The sequence below is a fragment of the Spermophilus citellus genome (assembly GCF_964194105.1).
Source record: "Spermophilus citellus genome assembly, chromosome: 3".
In the NCBI taxonomy this organism is placed as follows: Eukaryota; Metazoa; Chordata; class Mammalia; order Rodentia; family Sciuridae; genus Spermophilus; species Spermophilus citellus.
In genome coordinates this window covers 37,861,605-37,889,498 of record NC_138184.1, presented here as the reverse complement: position 1 = coordinate 37,889,498, position 27,894 = coordinate 37,861,605, and the positions used below count along the sequence as shown (strand labels likewise).

Sequence of the window (27,894 nt, the reverse complement as noted above, 5' to 3'; positions counted from 1 at the left end):
GGCTACGAGGCCCTGACCGGCAGTGATTCTTCATGGTTTGTCATTTGTCCTCTTTGAGGGGTCCACAAGCCTAACACCTCAGAGAAAATAATTTGTACACTTACAATTTTCCTCAACAATCCTGACTGGATGCTTAGTCCAAAACATTCTTTTTCTTTTTTTGGGGTACCAGGGATTGAACTCAGGGGCAGTCCACCACTGAGCCACATCCCCAACCCTATTTTGTATTTTATTTAGAGGCAGAGTCTCACTGAGTTGCTTAGTGCCTTGCTTTTGCTGAGGCTGGCTTTGAACTCTCAATCCTCCTGCCTCAGTCTCATAAGACGCTGGGATTACAGGTGTGTGCCATTGCACCCAGCTACATTCTCTTTTTAATATTGAGAAATAATAGTTTGTTTTCAGCATAAAATCAAGATTTGTTCCATCAAAATTTTAAAGTAATGCTTTGTAGGGTCCAATATTCCCAGAGAAATTTGTGCTATTTTGGATCTTTCCTTGTGTAATGTTTCCAATGGATGGAGAAATGTTGATCAGCGGCTGGAATTCTAGCACTGTCTTGCATCTAGGAGGCCCTAGGAAGACCAAGGGCTTTATTCTAACTGATATTTCCTAAGACCAAAGGCAAATCACAAAGTCTCCTTGAGCTTTGTGAGAACGAGCAGCTACCATCCAAAAAGGGCTCAGGATCCAGTCCAAAAGAAAAGCGTATGAACAAAAAAAAGTGAATAGGAAGAAGTATCCTCATGGCGGGGGGGGGGGGGGGGTGGGGCTGAAAGAAAAGTGAGACTTTTGAAATATGTCTCAGGCTACTGTTACCACCATGGAACTCTTCCCTCTCCCAAGCCCCCCTCCTTTGGAATGTCCACTCTTCTTAATCAACATTTAGTTGAAAAGCAAATCTTTAAGGACTGTTGTATTATAGTCTGATGTGGCTTGGGCCTCACAGACCAGAAAACAGACAATAAAATTTCAGTTTTGGTATCACTTTAATTAGAACACTGGTTACTTATAATGAGGTCTGCTGCAAAATAATGATGAGGTTTACTGCATAGTATATGCATAACTAGCTGTAAGACGTGGGGGAGGCTTTCCATTCATCTCACAGAGGGAAAAGCTTAGAGGATGGTCTCTCTCATGTTTATATAGCCATGAAGTTAAGGAGTTGATATTAAAGTTTAGGTACTTTTTTTTTTTTTGGTACTGGGAATTGAACTAGGGGCACTTAACCACCGAGCTACATTCCCAGTCATTTTTGTTTTTAATTTTGAGAAAGGTTTTCACTAAGTTGCTTAGGGTCTTACAAAATTGCTGACTCTGGCCTCAAACTTGTGATCCTCCTTCTTTAGCCTCCAGAGTCACTGCAATTATAGGCATGTGCCACCAGGCCTGGCTAGGTTCTTTCTATTCCAGAATTTACTTGTCCCATTTCTCCTACTGCTTTTCTAAATAAAAAATCATTTTAATGTTTTGAAAGTTTTAGGTAAATTATTATGTGTTTCAACACAGTTTCTAAGATCACTCTAATGATTTATGTTTTCACAAAGATGTGCCTGGTTTAATGCCACTTCATGTGTTTATTATGGTCAGTGTGTTTGCTTCCCCCTGACTCTAGGAAAAAAAATGTATGTTTTTAAATATTTTGTTTTATATGGATATCATTTATGTTTTTCATGAAATCCCAGAGCCATTCATTTTGTGTGTTCTTTTATCACCTATAGCAGGTAGACAGGCTCTACTTAGTTGAAAGTGTTAAGAGGATCATTTTATTGCAATCCACACTGGCCCATTTGATTTGAAAAACTGAGTAGTTGCTTGAGTGAAATGATTTGGGCATTTAAAAGCTAGTATACTTTATTTATCCTAGAATAACATGTGTCAGATTAATTTTAAAACAAATTTCCTCAAGAGTAGGAAGAATCAAGGAACCATTTACATTTACTTTTACTTTGCCTTTCCACCTTTGAGAACAACTAGTGCAAAATTGAGGTTATACCACAATTGATGTGTTTTCAAAAGATTCTTTGTTCGCTACTAACGATTTCAATCTTCCACTTGAAAATGTTATGAAGAATAAAGGTAAAAAATCCAAAGTACTGGCACCTAGTGCGATTTGGGTGAACCTCACAAACAATATGCTAAATTAAGATGCTAGTCACCAGAGATTGTGGAGGGTAGCAATTCATGTTCGGGTGGTACCCAGAAGAGGCAAATCAACAGGGATGGAAAGTGGATGCGCAGATGCCAGAGGAAAGGAGGGGAACTGTAAATTGGCTCAAAGTTTCTTTTGGGGGTAACAGTAATGTTCTAAAATAAGAATGTGAGCTGGGTGCAGTAGTATACACCTGTAATCCAGCAGCTCGGGAGGCTGAGGCAGGAGGATCATAAATTCAGGGCCAGTCTCAGCAACTTAGGGAGGCCCTACACAACTTAGGGAGACCCTGTCTTAAAAAATAACAAATAAATTTAAAAAAAGGTCTGGGGATGTAGCTCAGCAGTAATTCCCCCCTGGGTTAAATTCCCAGTAAACCCCCTCACCCCCAATAAAATAAGACTGTGGTGATAGTTACACATTTCTGTAAATACACTAATAGTCACTAAGCTGTACACTTGAAATAGGAGAATTTTATGGTGTGTAAGTTATAATCCAATGAGGCTTTATAAAAATAAATGTGGGGTTGCAAATAATTTGAGCTAATTAAAACTGATTCTCAAAAAAAAAAAATCTAAAAGGTTCATTTCATTAGTGTACTAACAACACACATGTTCCTTCCCCAGATCTAAGGGAGACACATCAGAGGAAGCTAGGGTCCTGGTCTGAAATTCCCAACACATGCAAAAAGATATTGGAATAAGCAGACAACAGCCTCCTACACTGAACACTTCAAGGATTAAGTAAACATGGAGTAAAACTAAATTATTATCTCTTTAAAAATTTTACATACTTATGGGGTGCCATGGGATGTTTGGGTACATGTAGACACTGTAAGGAATTATTCTTTGTTATACAACACAGGATACATTCTTCATTATTATTCTCTAAGATGAATGCCTGTCAGCCAACATACTTTTCATTGGTGCTTGGATGTGAACAGGTTTATTGCTTATTTTAAGTCTAGACTTAAAGCTCTGCCAATGAGTCTGAAAAACCGATGGAACAAGGGGTGTGTCTCGTTTAACTTTTCACTCTTGCCGTGGGATGCAGTATTGGCACACAGAGTACACTCAAGTGAAAACATTTTTGGTATGAATCAAGATGAATTCCCAGTCTCTGGTGGATCCAACAGGCATGTTCAGAAGCCACAGTGAAATAAAGTAGAGCACAGTAAGGAGCGTCAAAAAAACTTGGTGACCCCACGAAGAAAAAAAATTCATCCTACCGGGGACGAAGGATCACAGAAATCCACCAGGGTGCACTGGGAATGGAAGAGGATATATCAAAAGAGTTTTCAAAACTAGGATCTATTTGTTGGTAGCCCCAAGAGCCAAATCTAGAAATGATGAGCTGAGATTCTTCATTTTTTTTTTCCAAATGTCAGAATATTCTAGAAAAGCACACACTAAATATCAAGATTAACCTAAAATAGACTCCCATTTTAGTTATGCTGCATTTAATCTGACTGGACTGCAGAAGAAAAAAATGTCCAATGAAAATGTGAGATGAGAATGAAGTGGCAGTGTCTCCTTGTGACCCTCAGGGAAGATCCCAGGATGAAGACAGAGAGTCCATTTCTTGTCTTGAAGAGATCCCTGTGAACTTGGACATTAAATATGTCAGAGTGACAGAGAAACAAGTGACTTGTATTTTTGAGACAGTCCCCACTGAAAAGGGTCTAAGTGTACTTAGGAAACACACTTCCTTCTAACTCAGTAGAACAATAGATTAGCTCACCTGTAAAGAGATAGGACTGCTGGTCACAGTGACATATACCTGTAATCCCAGGCTGTGGAGGCTGAGGCAGGAGGACTGCTAGTTCAAAGCCAGCCTCAGCAACTTAGTGAGGCCCTAAGCAACTTTTTTCTTTCCCTAAGCAAGACTCTGTCTCTAAATAAATATATAAAAGGGCTGGGGATGTGGCTCAGTGGTTGAGTGCCCCTCGGTTCAATCCTAGTACTAAAAAAGGGGGGGGGCATGGAGGACAGAGATAGACTTCCTTACAAAGACTTTCTTGCAGGTGGCTTGGGAGATTGGAAATTATTTCTGAATCACATGATTAAATTCAAATTTTCATAAAACAAACATGATACCATGCAATGACTTTTTAGCATTTCAGCTGACAACATATAATTTGATTCAAATCAGGAAGAAATATCAGTCAAACCTCCACTGAGGGACATGCTACAAAATTATCCACCTGTGTTTCTTCAAATATGTCAATGACATAAAAGACAAAGACGGCAATCTGTGCCAGACTGAAGCCGACTAACATAAACTTGGACATTATGCTAACTGAAATAAGCCAGGCATGGAAAGTCAAACTGCATGATTCACTTAGTTGTGGAAACTAAAAAAATCTTGAAGAGTGGAATGGTGGGCTGGAGGCAGAGCAGCACAGTAGGGTGGACAGACGTTGGCCAAGGGCACTAAGTTTCAGTTAGACAGGAGGAGTGAGTCCTAGAGATTGATTGCACAGCATAGAGAATATAGTCAATGACAACGTATGATATACTTGAAAATTGTTGAGATCTCAAATGCAAAAATTACAAAGCTATGAGGTAATAGATACGTTGATCACCTTGATCCAATCATGCCACAATATACACATAGAGCAAAATAACATTATATGCCATAAGTATATTTAATCTTTAAATGTATTTAAAAATTCTGTCCATAGGAAGAATCCCATGCAAATATTCCAGAGAAAAGTCCCCCTCTAGCCCTGGTCCTGGCTTCAACTCCCTTCTTAAGAGATAGTGGGAGGGCAGTTTGTGAAATTTAAATAAAGTCTGTAGATGAGAAAATAGTATGTGGCAATGTTAAATTTCCTGATTCTGATCATTGTACCATGGTCCTTCGAGAGAATTTCCATTATTGTAGGAGACACTGGATTATTTTTGAGTTAAGGGGCCTGATGTCTTCCATTTACTCTCAAAGGACTCAGAGAAAAGCTAACAGTGGTTATAGATACAAAACCATCCATTTGCACACACAGACTGATGAAGCAAATGGAGCCAAGTGTGCATAACTGGTGGACGTAGGTGAAGGGCATATGGGAATTCTCTACACTGCTGCAAACTGTGGGTAAGCCTGACGTTACTTCACAAAAGAAATATTAAAAGGAATTTATAGGTCTGCTTTAGAGATCTTCCAAGAAAACACACACCTCACTCAGACTTGAAGACTGGTGGTTCTTTGCCAACCGTTTTATTTTTTTTTTTTCAGCTCAACTCTTGGAAACCAATTCAAAAAGTAAGTCGATTTGCAGTAAAACAATGTTCTCATTTGAGAAAAATGGTTCAGATTGATTTGTGTATTATTCTTCCATTTTAGTGCTGATCATCAGACTTATATTCTTGATATTGCAATGCTTTAAAAAAGCATCAGAGAGGGGGACATTCACTCCCTTTTGGGAGGATGGAAAGAAAGAAAACTAAAGCCTAGAATGATCACTCCAAAACAAAGTTCAGAGTGGGCATATCATGTGTGATCAGGAAAGGATAAGGGAGCATTATTCCCTACGTCTGGTCATAAATATTAAGTGGGACGAACCCACTGCAGATGCCCGTTTCCTTGGAAACCCATTCAATTGAAAGTGCTGCAAAAATTAACATGTATTTTTTTCCCCTCTTAAAGGGCAGTTGCTTCTTTTACTTACAGAGTTTTGACCTTTAGTTTTCTATCTTAGGCTTATAATAAGAAGTTCTTTCCTGAGCTAATCAAACAGCCCAATGTGTATCTTTTCATTAATTTGGAGGCTTGACTTAAAATAGTATGGCCTTTCTAGCTGAGCATTCTGGGACAACGATGGGTAGTGGGGTTACAGTCTGCCACTCAGAGCATATTGCCATCTAGACTAATAAACCATCAACCCACACACAATAATCTAACTCAAATGCCAAGTGATTTTATAACGTAGATAATTGAATTAAACAGTCGCACTTGTGGCATGGTCTACATTTTAAGAGGCAGTATTTTAATAAAGTCAGGTTTCTTGGGTAAGCCAATACTGACAAATGTCATGGGGCTAGAGTTTTACTGGAGGCAACAATAAAGGTAAGAACCAAACCATGCTCATCTGTACTAAATGCTCCCTGTGTGTCCTCTTAAGTGCTGGACAACATTCCTAAGATAGGACAGAGTGAGCCAGCCCTGTAACCCGAGGAGACTTGGGCTATCTGGATGGTTTATGATCAATATGTCATTCACATATTCATTTAAATATGATTGGAACTGCTTTGTAGATTCAATCTGTGCTCAGGGTCATCCCCTGTCAAGCAAGGGCATTTGACATTTGTCTTCGGAGCACCCAGTCACACCTGTTGTACAGTCTACAACCTGCAATCTGTACAGTGCTACTTGGAAGTCCTGCTCCTTATTTTCTCTTTCTCCCATCTCCTACTATCCTATCCTAGCCCTGATGATGGCCTCCTTCCATTCCCATGTATTCCACTGCTTTTATTGGATCTCCATCAAGGAAAGAAGGAATCTTATCCAATCCATCCATTGGAAATACTAGTGACTTCATAAGACATCCAGCGAGGAAGTTTGCATCTTCAAAGACCACGGAGAAAGGGCAGTGGTACACTTACAGGCTTTCAGAGCAACTTGGAAGAGAGATTCTTGGGGAGGGAAAGGCTTTGAATTCTAGTGGTCACCTACAATTTTTTTTTGTGTGAGGCTGACCCCTCCCCAAAATAACTTCAATACAAAGTCAGTAGGGCAAATATCCACTTGTACTGGATTTTGTTCTGAAAACCACCTCTTGGCAGCGTCAAGGGATTGGGCTCTGGTATCGGTTCCCCTTTCATCCATGATATTCCTTTCTGAAGAAACTTGACTCCTGTCAGTCTCCACTTAGTGGTTATTCTCGTAGGAGTATTTGGCACTCCTAATATCTCATCTGCTCATCATATCTATTCATGCTTCATTGTTACAGTAATAACTTCCATCTACTGAGCACTCACTGGGCTCTATGAAATCTTCTAAGAGCTTCCTTCTTTCCACAATGCTAGAAAAGAAGATTCCCCTTTTACAGATGAGAAAACTGATGCTTGAACAGGCCAAGTGACTCGCCCAAGGTTCAGTGGCTGGCAAGGGGCAGTACTGGAATATGATCCCGGGCTGTGTAAGCGAGTTGCTGTGGGTGGAACCCTGCTGCTCTCATCTTGGTGGTGGGGCTGCCCCGGGTCCCTTTGACTGGTAGTAGATCTGTGTCCCTGTGATTCCAGATCCCTGAGGCTCTTAGGAGGGTCTCATCACAGAGCCATCTGACATTGGAGCCAGACTGTCTGAATTTGAATTCTAGTTCAGCTACTTCCTATTTTTGGTGATTTGTTATTTAAAGTTTTAAAAGAGTTTTTTTTTTGTTTTGTTTTGTTTTGTTTTTAAAAATACACTTGGGTTGTTGCTATGGCCTCTTTCAAGTGTTTATGCTTCCCCTCCAGTGGTGATGTGATGTTTTGTTTTGCTTCTCTTTGTGGATCATTACATAGTCCTATACTCTCATTCAAGGTCAGAAAGGTTGGTAGAAACTGGAGGAGGGGGACACAAGGCTAAGGGCTTGCTTATATTGTAAGAACAGTTATCATTTATTTATTCTCTGCTTAGTAGAGACTAAATGCCTGTCACTATGTTGAGTGCTTTACACATATTATCCTTTTTCTGTACAACAAATCTGAAAGCTGGATATAATTAGCTCATTTAAAACAAGTGGGATGAGGGCCAGAGGGGTTAAAAAGTTGTCCTGAGCTGGTGAATAAAAGAGCAAGAAATCAACTAAACTATCTGACTGTGAAGCATACAATCTTACTATTAGAGAAAATCACATGTTATTCAATAATACACTCTTGTAAGAAGTTTTTTGAATATAGTTGTCTATTTAATTAATATTGGCATCTACCCTATACTTAAAAAAAATTGTTCTAGTTAGTTAATACATGACAGTCATGCATTTTGGTTCACTGTACACAAATGGAGCACGGGTTTCCTTCCTCTGGTAGTATATGATGTAGAGTTGTACTGTATGTGCTGTCATACATGCACCTAGGTTAATGATGTCCATCTCAGTCCACCATCTTTCCTACCCCCATGTCCCCTCCCCGTGTACAGACAATGATATAGACTTTTAAAGCTATAGATGAGAACACATTATTCTAAATGCATGCTTGCTTATATTAAAGTATTCCTAAAACTACTTCTTTTTCAAAATAAGTTAATTTTTTTTCTAGTGGATGCTTTAGAAAGACCATAATTTAATAGAATGTTCTCCCATGGTTAGACATTTAGATCACTCACAATTTATGGGCAACAAAAACCAAGGTATAAATAACACCTCTGAACACATCTTTGTGCCCTTGTGTGAGTGTTTCTATGGGACAGGACATTTCAAGAGAGATGGCAAAATTAGATCTGCATTTTAAGGTATGTATGGTAGACACAGCTAAGTTGACGTTGGAGAGCCATGGTGGCCCACCCATGGACTCCATGCTGCATCTAATGAAAACTGAAGTTGGATGATACAAAGCCTTGTATTTTTGGCGTTTGATTTCCTTTAACATTGTTCTCTTTCCAGTTTTTTCCTTCCTCTCTATGCTAGCTGACAGCTCTTCTTTCCTTTTTTGCCCTTCTATTTCTGTCTGCCCTGGTCTACTTATCAAGTCTCTCTGCCATATGCCAGAAGCTGGTAGAGAGCTCTTATTCTCCTGTTGATCACTAAAGGCTCACGGATGCCCTTGAGGTACATCAATCACTGCGCTTCTCAGCAGGGACTCAGACCCTGATATATGGTGAATAGGGGCAGGGTGGATAGCCGAGATGGATGAAGCAGATGGTAGTGCTGGTGGAAGGGCTCAGGCTTTTTAATCCTCTACCTTCTGAAATACTCATTCGCCTGAAGATGTCCTTGTGTTTTTACTTAAGGACAAAGATAGCAATCAACTGCTGAAAACATGGATGTCTAACTTGAAGGATTGTAAGGCACACAAAGACTTGCATTTGTGTCTCCAATTTTTAGAGCACTTTGTTATTTTGGTAAGTGAGAATTGTACATCATTTAAAATTGCCATCATCGATTTGATTCATTTTTTTTCTCTTTATGAAGAGCATGAGTTTATAGTCTGCCCCTTTGCTGACATAGATATTGTTTTAAAAAATTACTTTAACTTGTCTGACTTGGGACCTGGTTTAATAAATTATGGTACATCTACAAGCAAGAATAATCTATAGCCAATAAAAGTCAGGATTTACAAGGATATTTAATCATATGGGAAAATGTTCATGAGGTATTGTTAAGCTTTCAAAGCTTAAAATTTAACCTTAAAAAGGTTAAAAATGGAATGCCTAATAGGATCTTGAGTTTGGGAAAAACAGATATGCAGAGCAAGGACCAAAATAAAATAAAAATTATAATAGTGCTTGTCCTTGGGGGATGGAATTACAACTTATTTTAAAAAATTATTTATGGGGCTGGGGTTGTGGCTTAGCGGTAGAGCGCTTGCCTCACACGTGCGAGGCCCTGGGTTCAATCCTCAGCACCACATAAATATAAATAAGTAAAATACAGATATGTGTTCAATTACAACTAAAAAATAAATATTAAAAAAATTATTTATAATTTACAAATATAGATTTTTTTTCTGCAAAGAACATGTAGGGCTTTCATAACAAGAGAACATAGCTTATTATTAAAATTATCTTGGTTATTTTCTTAGGCTTCCTGGCTATCTGAGACTCATTTTTAAAAATCTATCTTAAACACAGAGAGGATCTACAGAGAAATTTCAGTGAGCTCCCTAGATTGCTGGTATCCTTCTGATACTACCAGGGAGGTGGGCCAGTCCCTCTTTTCTTTCTCCCACTGGGTTTCAGTGTTTTAGGAAGGTCCCTCATTAACATCAAGGGCAAACCTCAACACACGGGGGTCTGACCGTCTGGATTTGCCGGCACTGGTTAGGTCCAGCTCTGGGAGTCTGCCCATCTCTTTAGGGCCCACCCTTGTGGGACTGGTAGGACCCTGCGGTTCTAGGAGAGAAGTTCAGGGGGGCTTGAAAGGGTACAAGGGAGAAGCCTTGTAAAAATTCAGGGGAGGATAGGGCCCCACTCGAAATGTGGGATTCTCAGAAAGGCTCAAGTCCCAGAGAGATGTGTTACCAGGAGGGATGATGAAGCAGATCTTTTAGCTGCAATTAAGGTGAGCCAGGTCTAAGGGAGAATGGAGCCCCTCAAGAGACTCTGGGCGCATCAAGGAAGGGAAGAAAATGCACATTCCCAAAGTGCCCACGAGGTGGCAAACTCTTTCCTGTCCAGAGAATTCTCAAGCTCTTCCTGATACAGGGGTCTTAAGAGTCACAGGAGGGCCAAGCTCCTCTCTGGAGCTTGTGATACAGATTCTCATTCCTAACAAGTTGCAGGTGCTAGTGCCACTGATGGGTGGATCACACTTTGAACACTGAATACGTCATCTCAGATTCTGGGAATGGAGGAGGCGCTCAACGGGTAGGATGTAGTCCTTCCTTGTGCAGGGAGATCAGCTCAAATTGTGACAAACTGCAAGGAGATGTGGCATGGAAACAGAGGGAGAGTGTGGGTGGGTAGAGGTGGAGTGGGGAAGGGAAGGGTGGTTGGCTTCTGGTTGGAATAGCCTCCGATACTAGAGTGGATTTGGATGGTGGGCTCTCATTCTAGTCAAATGTGTTAATTAGTGAGACTGCGGCAGATAAAGAGCACAGGTAGCAAATTGAAATAAAAGCAGTATTCAGAGCAAAGTGAAAAAATAAATATTAGATACATACCAAAAATAAGCCCAAAGGAAAAAAGTGCTATAATCATAAATCAATGGTTTGTAAACGATTTGAAATAAAAGACCATTAAAAAAAAAAACCTGGTCTATTATGGACTAATACGTGGTTCTGCTGCATAAGACTTTTGCATAGCTCTGGCCATACATGACTGACCAACACCCAACTGCTCTGTACCCTGCTCACCAAGATGAATCCACTGATGATGCGTTTGGATGTGGATGGCAATACTAAAAATGCTATAAGAGTTCCTAAAGCTCCCTCTTGGCTCTGTACTTACATCAGTGAAGAGTAGAAATCAACAATTTGCAAGAAGAGTGGCAGTCCACAAGTCACTCTCAGCCTGGCTGGGTTACTGGTTTGGGAGATGGGTTTATGCAACCTCAAGCAGTCAATTTATTATTTTGGATCCTATACCATAGACTTATCTTTTTGTGTTGGTCATATCCATTTGGTTATTATCAATTACATTCAGGGTCCTTGGAATGGGGTTAGTTGGGTGTCCTTTTGGCCCTACTACCATTTTTTTTCATGCTTGGATATCAAGGGCAATATCCTGCACATAGTAGGCCCTCAATGAACACTGAAGAATGAATGCATGGAATAGCAGCAGCCCAGGAATGAGATATCAAGGGTGCTCTGAGGTAGGACAGCCAGTCAGGAAATAAATGCCCAGCATAAATGGGCATCAAGTAGCACTTTCTTTGCACTGACTATGTAGATGCAGCAGATAATCAGAGCAGATGGAGGAAGGCCTAGTCCAAAGATAAAAGACAGACGAATCACTTTGCTTTCCTGGCTTCTCTAGTGCATCACTAAATACAACACAAAAAGATAAGTCTATGGTATAGGATCCAAAATAATAAATGAGCAAAGTTTAGTTTGTAAGATTCTTGGGCCATAATGATGTAGGTTTCTTGGTGAACCAGGGCATTGCCTTGTGCCTCCAGAAACCACAGGAAATCCTGCCTTAGTAGTTTATTTATTACTACTAGAATCATGAAGATGCTCTTCAATCATTTAATTATATTTTCTTACTGAGTAATTCTCCCACTTTTAGTGAAAAGACGGAAAGAAACACTATGCCCCACCCCATACGCATCTGTCATTCTTCCCTTACTCCATTCCTTACTAGGCACACAGCACAGTTCAAGGAAGATATGTCATTTAACAATGCACAGCTAGTAATAATGCTCATAGGAATGAAGTCCGTTATTTGGAGAGTACTGTATGTCAGGTACTATGCCAAATGCTTCAATACTTTATCTTATTTCATTGTATCAACAATCATGTAAGTAAGTTTACTCAAGGACAGAAAGTAGAAGGCTAGGATGCTAGCACCCATAATTTGAAAAATTTGTGATCTTAACTACTGTCCTTTACTTTGGGTCTTGTATCCAGAGACTATTTCCTTTGGCCTTTTGCTTTTTTTTTTTTTTTTGCCTGACCCCAGAGCCTTATACCTTCCAGGCAAGTGTTTTGCCACAGAGCTGTATCCTCATACCTCTTAAAAAAATTTTTTTTTTTGAGACAGATCCTGCTAAATTACCCAGGGTGCCTCAAACTTGAAAACCTCCTACCTCAACCTCCTGAGTAGCTGGGATTATAGGCATGCCCAGTTCATCTTGCTTTCAAGGTACACTAACAGACCTGAAATATGTGATGTTGGGAACTCTAAATACCTACAGCCAAGGTTTCTCATAAATGATAGTGACATAGATGAACTCTATGAACAAATGAATGTGGATACCAGTTGTGAATGAATCAGATTTAGTTCATGAAGTCCTTAAATCACAAGGACACTACAGTACTGTGGATATTTCACTGTAAACCAAGGTCTGACCTAGTTTTAATGAAGCCTATAAAATTCAAAGATATAATTTGGTCACCAATGCTGACTACATCTCAATTGTATCTGAAACAAATGTACACATGTGTGTGTACGTGTGCACATCACACACACACACACACACACACACACACACACACACACACAGTCCTAAGTCCTGACTCCTTTGAAAAACCTTATTTTTCCTTTTTCTAAGTATCCCTTACATTTTTTAAACCTCCTAATCAATACGAAGGACAATTCAAACCCAAACCTTTCCAAAAGGAACGTGTATAGTTTTGACTACACTGAACTAGAGCTCGTGACTATTTACTGTTATCTTTGGATAACTCTATTTTCAACTGAAGCAATCTGCATACTCAATTTCCCAGGTAAACTGGTAGCTACAAAGAACTTTCAATATGTTTTCAGAAAAGCTAAAACCTTAGCTCTTTTACAGAAATGATAAATTGTGTACTTATGTGTAAGATAGGATAGTTGGCAGAAATCCCTTAATAGCTTTTATGTAGGAGTCTTTACAAATTTTCATTGTTATATATTGGTATACGATGGCAAGATTTTCAAACACACAATCTTTATGATGAGTAGTAATAATTAATAAACCAAAAGAACCTTATTATTTTTTAAAAACCAACTAAATTGTAAAGAATAGGAAATCTCATGAACTTGGACATTTAGAGACACAAATTGATTTCTTGGACACTTAATGACACAAACTGATTTAAGAAGCAAAGGTTTTGGGGAGCCCTAAGACAATAAAGCGATCAGCACCAAGACATCTGTCAGGGTGGAGGCGACGTGAGGTAAAGAACAGCTAAATCTCATGCAATCAGGAACTTAGGCCAGTTTAACTATTTTTTTTTTCTTATGAGGTGACAACCTCCTAACACCATAATCTCTCTTTTCAGGATGATGACATAGGATTTAATGAGTAAAGGACAACAACTTAAAACCTCTCTATCGAGCACGAATCGTCTATTTAGGTTAAAGGCAGGCATCAAAATCCCGTTAGCCACTGGCACAACTGGGAAAAGAAACACACACACGTGTGTGTACACACGCCTATACACACACTTCAAAGCAAACCTTTCCACATCCAACAGTCTGTTTCTACTCAGATCCAAAAAAACAACAGAATGAAAGTGCAAGATACCCACACTTCTGCTAATTAAAGCAATAGAAATGTCTTCTCCCCAAGTGTCCCAACACAACCTGAAATGGAACACGTGGATACGGTGCCCTGGAGGAAACGGACACCGAGTATACAGTTACAGGGGAGATTCTTTCTCCTGTATAGAAATATGCAATAAATGTTTTCAAAAAGAAAAAAACAAATAAGTCCAGTTACCTTTGCATTTCTTCTCTTCCGTCTGGAAGGTCTGGGCACTTGAGATGCTCTGGTCGTTCACATCCTCATGGTCCAGGTGGAATATGGAGCTGGTCCAAGTGGCTTGGATGAGATGTGGTGACGCCTGTTCATTTTTCAGGGTGCTGCGCCTCTCTGAATGGCTCTTCCTGTGTAGGCAGCCTTCGGACATTCCTACTAGCTTCCAGTCCTCCTCCCGGTCTGGACAGTGCTTCGGTTTGTCCCAGGCTGGAAGGCCATTTTCTAGGGGGTTGAAAAACACGAGATGACAAGCTGTTGGCGGTGTGGAGGCTTTGCTGAGATGCGGAGTTCTGGAAGGCAAGCGGTTTCTCAGTTCTTTGGGGATGACCGTATTCACATGGACCTCCACTTGAAGGCAGTGACATGATGAGGAATTCGTCAGCCTTGGGCATCTAGCCACCATGGCTAGGTTGCCCGTCCGAGTAATGAACACTCCTGCTTATGCCCAGTGTCTAGGAGGACATGTGTTCCACCCTGGCACGGCTGTACTTTCACCCGTCCCCCTTCCACGGCAATGGCCCAAGAGGAAGTTTACACCCATTTATGTCACTGCTTACATGACCATTTGAGGTCTTGAGAATCAAATCAGGACTGGCCATGACCTTAGGTCAGATCCTCAGGACATAAAACATCCGGGACTCAGCCTTGTTTGACTTGGGTTTTATCACAGGCTGACCTGAGGGACACCTGGTTACTTAAATGAGAGGCACTCACGTGGCCACACTGAGAGTGACAACTCTGTTCTTGCCACCTTCTACCCTGATGGTTGGGGGAAGAAGGGAGGGGAAGGAGGAGAAGGAGAAGGAGGAGGAGGAGGAGGAGGAGGAGGAAAAAAAAAAGAACTAGATCTTTCAAATATAAAAGTTTTGAAAATGATTTCAATCTAGTCCCAAATTGGCAATGAGATCAGGTGAAATGAAACAGTTAGTATTTTAGCTGTTGCCTAATAATAGAACGATGAGCCCAAAATCTCTTTGGCAGCTGTACTGGGTGGTTAATTATTTATGTGTATTATATATTTTTTTCCTATTCAATTTGTAGGGACTTGAGGGTCTGCCCTCTAGAAAATGGAAAAAGATAGGATAATATAATGAAGAATTTCTTATATTAATCTTCCCTGGTTGCAATTTTTCTCTTTTCATATCTTTATATGGATATAAAATACAGAGCAAAAAGAAATAAGCAAATATGTGTATACATCTACGTACGTACACAGATATTTACATATATATATAAAATACATATTCAAAAGTACATATAAATCTGTATAGATTCACAGTTAATGTATGTTATATATCTGTGTGTATACACACACACATATATATCTGTGGAGGGGTGTGAGTGTGTGTGTGTGTGTATGTATAAAATGCATATTTTAAAAATATAATCTATCTGGTCACCCAGATTTCTAGAAATTCTTAGGCTACTGTTTGTCAAAATTAGAAAAACTATAAAGAGTCTTCCTCTTAAAGTGGTCATACATGGTGATTGAAAGACTGTAATTCACTCATGAATTTTCTTTTATGCTAAAGTTACCAAAAGATCCTAGATGTCTGTATCCCTGGTGCTTTTAGAGGTAAGTCCATCTGACCTGTGCTCAGACTAGGGAATTTTAACCTATCTTTCAAACATTTAAAAGGAATTCAAATTATTTAATAAAAGAGTAAAAAATGCTTAAGGTTTTCATAAGCACCCTCTTTTAAAATTTTATTTATTTATTTTTTTATGTGGTGCTGAGGATCGAACCCAGTACCTTACAAGTGCGAGGCAAGCGCTGTAACGCTGAGCTATAACTCCAGCCCCGCACCCTCTTTTTTTTAAGGTGTCTTTTTTTTTTTTTAGATATAAATGACAGTAAGGTGTATTTTGACATATTATACCTACATGGAGTATAACTTTCCATTTTTGTGGTTGCATTGGAATAATACTCAGCCACAAAGATAAATGAAATTATGGCATTTGCTGGTAAATGGATGGAACTGGAGACTGTCATGCTAAGTGAAATAAGCACTCTCACTTAATGCCACTAGATATCTTCAGCCGAGGTTGATCAGGTTAGCTTCTCTAAAAGTATCAGCTCCTCCTGGTCACTTTTGAAAGTTGTATTGGTACTTCTGAATTTTCATGTTGCTCTGAAAAAGTTCTGATGCCCAGGCGCACTCTGCTTCTACACCAGGAGACATCCATGAACAACAACATCATCAACAACAACAACAACAAAGGCATAATCAGTGCCTGATTTTTTGGTTATAGTTAATGGAAATGCTATGGCTTGAAGTAGTTCATTTGGCTGGTAAGCAATGTCTTCTTTAAAAATGTCATACATCATGCTAACTGCTGGGTGTAATATTTAACCTTATTCAGAGAAGAGCTCTGAAAATTGACTTTAAGCAAAGGGCCGTGTGAGGCATAGTATCAGGTAAGTTAATTAAATATGGGAACTTTCTTCTCAGAGTTTATATGGTATCACTCATCGCATGGTGAATCAAACAGGTCTGCATGCAGTTCTTTCCCTTTTCAACCAACTACTAGTGCAATTACTTATTCTCACTATCCACTAAAATGAAACAACAGATTGGGATCTTGGCAGACTGCATTGCATCTCAAGCCAAACACGTCTGTGTAGAACTCTTTCAAGCACCTATTATCCAGGAGGGTTTAAGGTTTTCATAAACTAAATATACAGTGACTGAATGCAAGGGTTAATTCTGGGCCTGAAGAAGATTAATTTTATTTCTACAGACATGTGAAGCCTTCTCACCCATGCATGCTTCTACAGTGCCAACTTTATTTTCAGAGACTCTAAATCCTTAGTGAATTGCACCCTGTAAAGCTTAATTTCAATAATGTTAAAATCCTCACATTATTCTGCAGAGTTCCGTCCTTTGATTTTTTTCTGCAATGATTCTTAAAATTTTGTACTAATGCCCCAGCCCCAACAAGAGATTAAGAGATCTGCTCCCTAGAGAAACTTTATGTGAAAGATGCTGAAAAGCACTGCACCCAAGGGGGCGCTCTGCTTTATAGCACAGCCATTAAATCTTGCTCAGCATGACCCTCGGGCCAGCCAGGAGGAGTGTCTTCTAAGCAAGGGAGGCCACATTTGGGGTGAGGCGAGGGATAGGATTGCTTTCCACTTTCCTAAGAAAAGAGCTTAAGATGGTTTTGGGAAAAGAGCTGTATTCATGGGAGGAATTTACAAGCTCATAATTGCTGTCTGTAATTACATTCACAATAATGATATTCAGTTGCTTAATTGGCAGGTTTATTGGTTGGGGTATTGCTGGGAAACATGGAGACTGAGAAGTCCTGGTTGGGTCATGGGAAAACTTAACAGATTTATTTTAAAAGGATTCTTGATTCTTATCATCTCCAGAATGGGGGACACATGCAATTCTTATTCCATTCCCAAGAAAGAATGAGACACCCTTTGCACAGGCCCCTTAAGTTCCACCTACTGGGTGTTTTGTTGATAAACTACAAGTTATGTCAACATATCTGTGTTGTATGTATGTATGTATGTATACATACAACACAGATATGGGTGCATATGGATATTTACATACATATATGTATATAGACACATATAAACATACACAAACGTAGGGGATAATGGTTTTCAGGAATTTTTTGCTATTACTATACTAAGTGCCCAATCTTTGGTTCCCTCAAAGTTCACTCCAATAGGATATTTCTTTTCAGAGGGACTAGCATATCAAAAGCTAAGCCAGTGATTCTCAAACTTTGGTGTGCATCAGAACACCTGAGGCACTATTAAACAACACCAAAGAGCTGAACTTTTGACTTGGGAGGATGGGGCCTGGGCATGTGTATTTCTGCTCAGTTCTGCAGGTGACTGTGACACCAATGGAGTTTGAGATCCACAGGGGTGAGATAAATTTAAGGCAAGAAAATACATTGGCAGATTTTAGATGGGTGTGCAGTCTCCACAGGCACTAATGTTTTACATAGCCTCAGAGTAAATTTGCATTATCATTCAAAAAATTCTTTAATTGTTTGAGGGTCTTCTGAGTGACACATTAAAAGCCAGATTTTAACTGGATATTATTAAGCCCAATAAATCCATATATACTTACTCAAAAAGAGTGTTTGGAGCATTATCTGGGATAGTGAGCACATGGTACTAGAACTAATTGTTATTTTTACATTTTTTTTAGTTGTGGTTGGACATTTATTTATTTTTATGTGGTGCTGAGGATGGAACCCAGTGCCTTGCACGTGGTAGACTAGTGCTCTTCCATTGAGCCACAACCTTAGACTCTAGAAGTCATATTTTTAAAAAGGGGATTCTAGAAAGGATCATATCTTGTTATTCACATGAAGTGTGAACACTCTGCTCTTTAATTGAGCTCAGCTAACATCTGGCTTTTAACACTTCATATTCTAGACATCAAGATAATTAACCAATTTAATCCATCAGTTGTCATGCAAATTAATTTAAATAAATTAACTGGATAGGGGCATGTGAACTGCTACTAAAGTAACTAGGTACACATTAACTTGTGTGTCTCAAGGGAGCTTAGACATAAATGAGTGTGAGAACCATCACTTTAATGACTTTGAATGACAACACTGGTCTAAAGGGTCTTTTTTAAAAAAAGAAATAAACATAAATCTCATTAACATAATTGCCTGTATTATATATCTCTGGAAATTTCACTAAAGATGATAGAAAATAAGTCTGTCCCTCAAAAAAGGAGAATTATATTAAAATATTCATGTATTTCAGGACATAATAGCAAGCTGATACTTTGGAAAAGAGCTAAAGTAAAGGAAATAGGATTATAATAAAATGACCAGAAGGATGAAAGCAGTAGGCTGGGATTTCACGGTGCTCATTATAAGCAGGTTCAGCTTGCATTAAAAGGCCAATTGAAGCCAACCATGGTGGCGCACACCTATAATCCCAGTGACTTGGGAGGCTGAGGTAGGAGGAATGCAAGTTCAAAGCCAGCTTCAGCAACTTAATAAGGCCCTGAGCAACTTAGCGACACTCTGTCTCAAAAAATAAAAAAGGGCTGGGAATGTGACTCAGTGGTTAAGTGCCTCTGGGATCAATCCTCAGCACACACACAAAAAGCCATTGATATTAGATACTGTGATCCCAGACCATATTAGGGGGACAGGCACATAATACGCTTTGCAAACCCAGGGGACCTGTTGAATGATCATGATTTGGCATCAGACTATTCAGTATGACATCTCTAATTTCCATTTGAATGTTTCACTCCAACTGGTAAGGTTTATTCTTGGATGATTTTTCAGAGTATGTACATATCAACTGATTTTTATTTTTACAGCCGCATCGGTCAGAAGACTAAAATCTGGCTGAGCATCTCCTACTGAGTTAGGCACTCTTCATCATCTTCACAAACATTGGAGATGTCCATTGGAATATATGGCTTGATTGGCAACCTAAAATTTGAATAAGTTCCTCATCTGTTCTTTCTTATCTTTTGTGCCATTTGAAACAGACATGTTGTCATTACGCACCTTATTTAATGAGTAGCAGTGGACCTATTAATAACCACCGATTAGTGCTTTGAAAGTTCTTAAGAAATGATATTTACTTCCACCTTCAATTATCTCATTACTCACTTATATTCCTAACAGCTCTCCCTGTGTTCCCTCTCAGCCTCCTACAATCCATTGTCCACAGAGCAGCCAGAGGGAACTTTTACAAGTATAACAGAGTACATTTCTCTGCTGCTTAAAATCTTCTGATGACTTCCCATCAATTTTGGAATAAAGTTCTCAGGCAGGGCCTACTGTGGCCCTCCAAGCTCTGGGCTGTCCCAGCCTCTCCTGTTCAGTCGTGTCAGGCTGAGCTCCTCTCCTGTGGCTTTGTTCCTTGCTCTTTACCCTCCAGCTGCAGAGGCTTCTAACATGGGAAGGTCATTGCCACCAGAGTCTTTGCAGAAACACTTTCTTAGAAGCCTGAAGGTCCCTTTCTAAATTCTCACGTAACTAGCTCTCCATAGTGAGGTATCAGAGAGACCTGTCCTGACCTGCTCCCCAGCTATTTTCTTTTCTTTTTGATGGTGCTGGGGATTGAACCTAGGGCCTTATGCATACAGACAAGCACTCTACCAACTGAGCTATATCCCCAGCCCTCCCCAAGGATCTATAGATCCTCTTACCTTATGTTCTGCATAAGACTCATTACCAACCGGGACTTCCTTATCTGCCTTCACTAGAAATGCGGGCACAACAGAACAGAGACCAGCTCTGCCTTGGTCAATGCTGTGTGTCCATCACTGAGAAAAGAACCTTATACATGATAGGTGCTTGACAGGCTTACCTGTGATGCGGGTTGTGGATATAGCTTATCCTCATTTCACAGGAGTGGGAACTAAGTTTAGAAAGTGACATGGCTATTCATCACTTGGACTCAAACCCAAGTCTTATGACTCTAAAACCCAACCTCCCAGAGTTGAGTTAAAGTTGATTATAGTTGCCAAGTTTTGCTCTAGTCTAGAGTTCTTTTGACAAAGATCTTATATTTTTTTTTTGATAGCCTTGAAGAGATTTATTGGAGGGGCAAGGAAATAAAAAGTTGCTTCTGGAAGTCTGGAGATGTGAGTTTTCTGTAAAATGGGAATACACTTTTTTTGGGGGGGGGTAGCAGGGATTGAACCTAGGGGTGCTTAACCAGTGAGCCACATCCCAATCCCCTTTTTTAAAAAAAATATTTTATTTAGAGACAGGTTCTTCCTGTCTCTTAGGGCCTTGTTAAGTTGCTGAGGCTGGCTGTGAACTCGAGATCCTCCTGCATCAACTTCCCGAGCTGTGGGATTACAGACATATGCCACCATACCCGGCTATACTATTGTTTTGATAATTAAATAAGTTAATACATAAAAGGTTTGGCTTCCTACATGTTGTGAAAGGGTGAGGAGAGGCATTTTGGTGAGGTAGGCATTTCCTTTAAGGTTGGCCTGACCATCATCATTTAACTTGATAGCTAAAATATATGATAATGTATTTTAATACATAAGAATCATAATAATGAAAACAGTTTGGTCCTTAATCAGCCTTCAAGGTCTAGCTCATTGTTTAAGCTTCTCTGAAGCAATCTGCCCATTCTCCAAACTTCCATAATAGGGCTCCTGTATCTCCTTCCCTCCACGGGTTACCTACTACCTTGTGCTACAGCCATTTACATATGCACATATAATTCCCTTATTTATGTTGTGCTGCCTAGCACAATATCCCAATAAATATTTATTGTGCCCCAATGATCCATAACTTTGCAAAGAGAAAATTATTTCCTAGGCAGGGATTCTGTTTTTTTATTCAAAAGCAACTGGTCTGTCCTGAGGATGACTCATCAGGACATATGATTCAATGCATATTTTATACCATGGACAATATGTCCTCCCAGAGCTGCTGGTGAAAATGAAGACTGTTTTGCTTTCGAGAAGCAGGATAAGATAATGGATAAGAACATGAGCTCTGCTGGTCAAGGTTCAAGTTCTGATTTCACCATATATTCGTTGTGGTTTTTGTGCAAATTACTTTCTGAATCTCTCTCCTGACTATCCTTGTTGTTTGCCATGTCTCTTTTGTAAGGCAAGGACCTACCATGTCCTCTTTGTATTATGTTGATGGTACATACACTTTTCCCTCCTTACTGAACTCTACTGCTTCATCTTAATTGCCACAGCTCTATGCACAATGTTCTAATGTGACAACACCACAAAAAATATTGGGAAGGAATTGAACAGAATAAAGACAGATCTAAATAGCCCAGAAGCGGAGCAGAGCATGTACAATCTTTGATTTATCCAGGGATTTCTACTCATTGATCCATAATGTGCTCCCTGCCAGAGAGAATCATCCAAAACTGGTTAGCATCCAAGTTATGCAATGGAAGGCAGCTTGGCCAGGGATCAGTGCTGTGCACAGCCACAGACATGTTCTGTGAGCAGAGAAGATGTTTCTGTCCTTCCTGGCTGATGAACTGACCATCTTTACTTTGTCTGAACTACAGGGTTAGCTCCCATGAACACTCTGCCTAAACCACAGGCTTAGCTCATTGTTTGCTGCCCAGACACGTGTGTCTGGCTTCTGGTATCCCCACATCCTCCTCCTAGGACCTCTGAGACACTGGCTTCTTCCCATTAGTCTACTGACATCTGGGATGGGGAGGGCTGGTCCCTGCGGGAAAGGTGGCTGGCTTGTGTTTCCCAGTGCCTTTGGACCCAACCAAGGTGGCTCTGCCTGGTCTGGGAACCATCAGTGGGAGCCTGAAGCTGCAGTACCTGGCTTCCCTGGACTGTCAATCACTAAGGTCTCCAGTACTGCCCTTCCAGATGTCACAGGACTTAGCCATTTAATATATTAAGGCAAGGGAAGGGAGACTTCTTCAAACTAGAGAAAAGTCAGACTGTTGCCTATTTTTAAAATGCATTCACTAATAGTACTTTCAAGATTTGTGATGGAAAGGCTGCATGGATTGGCAGAGTCTCATTAGTGACCTGCGGGAGAAGTGATGTGGTGAAGATTACGAGAACCAACATGCCTACAAGGCCTGGCATTGAGCTGAGGTGCAGGAAGTGCCCTGGGTGTCCCCGTCCTTTTTCACTACTGATAATTATCCAGCTGAGATCCACAGCTCTCACCCGTAGGATCCATCCCGGTGCTCCCTGTCTCTCAACTCAGATGAACATTCTGAACCCTCGCAGCTCAGTTCCAGTCCTACCTACACAGCCCCTCCCCTCCTGCTATACTGGGAGGAGTTCATGTTAATTAACTTGAAAAAAAATGTTAATTATTTGTTGTAACAGCACGCAGCAGCCATGTATTGTTTCTAAGATCTTATTGGTGTATGTTAGTATTCCCAGGGTGAAGACTCAGGCCTTCAGGTTGGGATCACACACTGCTTTGGTTTCTATAATCGAAACCTGCAGAATGGAGGGGAATGTTCTGGCCATCGTGGGAATACTGAAGACACTTAGGTCCCAGCTGGGGAGAAGGTCTTCCAGGTTGTTGGCTTCTAAAGGGAATTGACAGTAAGAAGGATGAGAAATAAAGGAATATTTGTTGTTGTATACCAGGTACGAGAATAATAATGCTGATGTTAACAGCTCAAATTTACTGAGTTCTTATATAAGTGGCTACTAGATGAGGCACCCTAAATTAAAAAAAAATACTATTCATTAAGTACTTACTTCATCCCAGGTAGCCTCCTAAGTACATTGCCTCATCTAACTTGAAGAACTAAACCAAGACATAGGTTTTGTTTCTGTTATCTCAACCAGTGAGGGCATCAGGGTGTCTGGGAGGAGTTAGCTGACTCCTGTGTTTCTACTTGGAGTGTGTGCCAACGTACTGGAAGGATTAGTTCACCCGTTTAGATTTGTGAGCTCCTGCCAGCTGGGACCTTGGCCTGTAGAGTTTTGTGCCCTTGCATCTGAGGCAGGGCCTGAGGCATTAATAAGTGCCCATTGCCTGAGGGGGATCAAGTTAAACTTAGCATCTTTGCCTTCTTCTCCTCCATAGCCCCATGGGAAATAAGGGTTGGGGAGAGAACCCCCCCCACACCATGTTTTTTCCTGTCCTCCTACTGCATAGTTAAGTGCCCAAAAATTTCTCATCATGTGTCTTCAACACTCATACCACTTCCCCCAGTATCTCTTCTTTCATTTCTTTTTTCCCTTTCAGAGTACTAAGTGTTGGTGGCTATTTCAAGATCTAGAGCAGAAGTCTCTAAAGAAAGATGACAAGCATTTTGAAAGAAAATAATGAAGTCCTACTTAACGTCCCATTGAAAAATTTAGAAGAGGTTAAGCTTTAATTAATATTGTATATGAACATGTATAAAATGAACGAAGGAACGGATTGAATGCTGGCAGGGGCATTCTAATCAGGGATTCTAATCCTCTGAAGAATAACTCTGGCTGCTTCATTCCTGAGACTATTAGTGAACGTCTACGGACACCCCATTCAGCCTTTGTCCAGTTACATAAAATGAGCCTTCAGAAATGGCTTCTGTATGCAAAGTCTTGCAAAACTAGTCCCTTTGTTCGGGTAGACTGCCTTCAATTGCTATATGGTTTTATCTTTCTTTTCCTGGGCACCTTACTTAATTTTCCCACTTGTTGAGACTAGACTTCTCTGTCCCTGAGAGTAGGGAATTTAAGTTTGCTATCACAGAGGGTTTCTCCTATTTCATTGGCAGGGATTCTCGGTCCATTAAGTGAGTGAGATTTGGGAGCCGCTAAGAGACAAACAAATCTTTTCCTTATCTGGCTGCTCCTACTTCTCTGGTTTTCCTGAATATTTGATTAGGCAATCACTATCCTAGTACACAACAATCATCAGAGACATAGAAATCTCAAGTCATTATCCTGAAACCAGAAACTATAACAATGATCTCTTGATAGTAAGAAAAACCATTAAAAAATTTGTAAAAGTATGTGTTTGGAACATTTAAATGGAACCCACGATAATCTATTTTAATGTTTAGTTTGAAACAAAGTTAAAAAAAATGAAACAATATAACTTGCTCAGACGGTGGAAACCCCACTCATCTGCATGTCAATGGCTAGATTCATAGGCAACATCTTACATTGATTTAATCATTTCAGAACCAGCTGACTTCTGGAGCACTAACCAGAGGCTCTGGGGATGGAAAAAGTACTTCTTACAAGACACAATGGGATCCTCTCCTAGTAACAGTCATTTGGTTTTCCATAATTCCTACCGGATTTAATCAGAATTCTCAGGTTAGATGACTCGAACTTTGAGGTAATTACTCTAAAGGACACAGAGATTCCATTTAGAGATTAGAAAAGCTACAGCTGTTGCAGAAACGTTCATATTAAAAAGCCACAAATGCACATAAAAGGGAACAGATGTTTACTGCCAGGATTATATTTCTCCTGTGCAAAAGTTCAGAGCATTAGCTATTCTTATTGCCAGTCTAACTCACATTTTTTGAAAAATATAATACATAAGACTGACAGCATTTTATGCTCGCAAGCGTGAAATACCCCTTTCCAAAGTAGGAAGTACATGCAAGTCTTTTCTTATTTTGGAAACTAGGACTGATATATAATTTGTGGGTAAAGAATAAACTTTGAAGCTGGGCATGGTGATACATGCCTGTAATCCCTGTGGCTCAGGAGGCTGAGGCAGGAGGATCCAGAGTTCAAAGCCAGCCTCAGCAAAAGTGAGGTGCTACACAATTCAGTCAGACCCTGACTCTACATAAAATACAAAATAGGACTGGGGATGTGACTCAGTGGTTGAGTGCCCCTGAGTTCAATCCCCAGTATCAATAAACAAACAAACTTTGAGATTTATAATTTCTCAAAAAAAAAAAAAAAGGCAAAATGTGAATCAGGTCATCAGATCAATTTTACACATTGCACTATAACATCCTTTTCTCATTACTTGGCAGCAAAACACTCATTCTTTCAATATATTACATCCAGAGATTAACAAAATGGATAAAAATACATGTGTTGTTAATACCATATCAAATAGATCTACAAGTTGTTCCTGGGTTTTCATAGAAACTATCGTCTTCCATTTCTTCTTTTTGAAAAAAAAAATCAGGATCAAGGTTAATGTAGATATTTCCTTTGTTTCAGAAACATTTCAATCTGGAAAAATTTGGTTTTCTTTTTTTTCAGGAGCAGAGGCTCTGCCTTATTAAAAATATCTGCCTTACTGTTGTTTGTGATAGCAGGCAAGGCTTTTCTATATAGGCCTCCATCAGAGTAGGGACTTTGGGGAAGTTTAAAGATCCCCACCCCAATACTACTAAGTACACCCAAAACATATTCCATTAACTGGGCCCTAGTGGAATGATTTCTGCAGGGTATCCAGTGTTCCTTTTCGAGGGTCTGGTTTAGCACCTGCACCTCACACATCTTGTCCCAACAATAGAAATAGAGGGAAGAATTGCAGTGTGGATAACTTGGCGCTTTAAACGGCCCGACTGCATGGTACCAGCTGTTCCTTGATATTTTCACAGTAGAGGGAAATGACAAAAAGTAGGTGGGATTTCTACAGTCCTTGGCTTATCCTTTTGGCTATTAAACTTTTCAACTCCTTAATCTAGAGTTGGTGAGCCTAGGGCTGGGGAGGGATCCAGGCAGTGAATTCCTGAATGTCTGCCCCCAGCTAGGGTCAGGTGTGCCCCAAGCACCCTGCATCCTCAAATGATTCTAAATATCTGAGGCTTTGTGACTCCGAGTGTCATAGGAGGACATGCAGCATCTGCGTCACCTGGGAGCTCCTTAGCAAGGTGGAGTTTCTGGTCCCAGAATTGGTGAGTCAGCCCTGGAACAAGGTCCCCCAGGTGACTCACATGCACACCGATATTTGAAACACTCTGTTCCAGGGTGACAGTCAACATAGAAAGTAGATAGAATTGGTTCCATGTGTGGGCACTCATTTTGACACTTTGGTGGGATTTAATATTTACTACATAGAGATTAGAGCTATGATTTTCCTATTCAGGAAATGGGGTGGTGGTGATGGATTATAGGTTAGGGGAAATGATAGATCAGAAACTAAAAGGGAAAACGTTTAATGTCTTTATTTCTTAAATAGTTGATAAATTTGGTTCATGAAATGGAAAAATCTAAACACTAAGATTTCTGATTATAATTTCATCTTTTTTTTCTGGCAGGTTTTTCTTTCTAGAGACATCCAACAAAATAAAAAAAAGCACATATATAGCATGCTTACTATATGCCAGGCATCTACTCTGAGTATGTTTCATTTAATCTGCAAAATGACTATGAGGTTGATTATGTTTTATAAGAAGATACTAGAACACAGAGAGGTTAAACAACTTGCCTAAGGTCACAGTGGATAAATGGCAAAGTCAAGATTCAAACCCAAATTGTTCTAGCCAACCACACTACACTTCTATTTCTTTGTGGGACTCCAACACCCAGTGACTTAGATAATCGTCATAGGCAAAAACTAAATTCTATGGACTAAAACATGTATTTAGAAGTCTGAAATGGAGCAAATGAGGCCCAGAGAAGTCAGATTCTTGCTCAAAGTTGCCCAGATGGGAAAGAACTGGGATGGGTCTTCTGATTCTTGGTTCCCTGATCTTTTAGTTGAAAGCATATGTGTTTTGGGTATACAACAAGGACTTATTGCTCAATCTTAAAACTGTCTCAAATTCTGACATTTTCATTCTATACCTCAAACACTAAGAGTTGTTTCTCTAATTAAAACAACTCTTCCTTCCAGTAAAACTTCCAAACAAGAGTCATCTGTGCACAGAGGGATTCTGTGTCCCAAACTGGCTGCTGCTGCTGCTGCTGCTGCTGCTGCTGTTGATGATGATTTTTAAAAAGGTTAGTGTGGGCTCTGCCTTCAAGTGGCCAAAAAACTTGGGAAGACAAAAGCAAACCACCAAGGTAACTAAGCCCTGATTTTTCAGCTGCCCACCTGGAAGGCTGAAAGGTCACCAAGTAATTTAATTCATTTTGTGTTTGGGACACTGAGAGGGCCTAGCATGGCCAGACAGGGCACATACCGAGCTTCATAACTCACTACGGTAACACCATGAGGCAGATGCTGCTCTGAGCTCCATTTACAGGGGAGAAGACCTTGGCCAACACATCCATGTTTATAGTAGCCCAATTCACGATAGCTCAACTATGGAAGAAAGCTTGGTGCCCTTCAACAGATGAATGGATAAAGAGAA

The 27,894-nt window shown here is 40.0% G+C and overlaps 1 protein-coding gene across 6 annotated transcripts in view; it reads right to left on the bottom strand.

The window, feature by feature from the left end:
- The window catches only part of THRB (thyroid hormone receptor beta), a 375,028-nt gene that overhangs the window by 59,544 nt on the left and 287,590 nt on the right, over window positions 1–27,894 (bottom strand). For all 6 annotated transcript variants that reach the window (XM_081283514.1, XM_081283518.1, XM_081283513.1 and 3 more), the window contains one exon: window positions 14,151–14,411. In XM_081283514.1, the coding sequence (XP_081139640.1) occupies window positions 14,151–14,411 (261 nt within the window). The remainder of the gene's footprint in view (window positions 1–14,150; window positions 14,412–27,894) is intronic.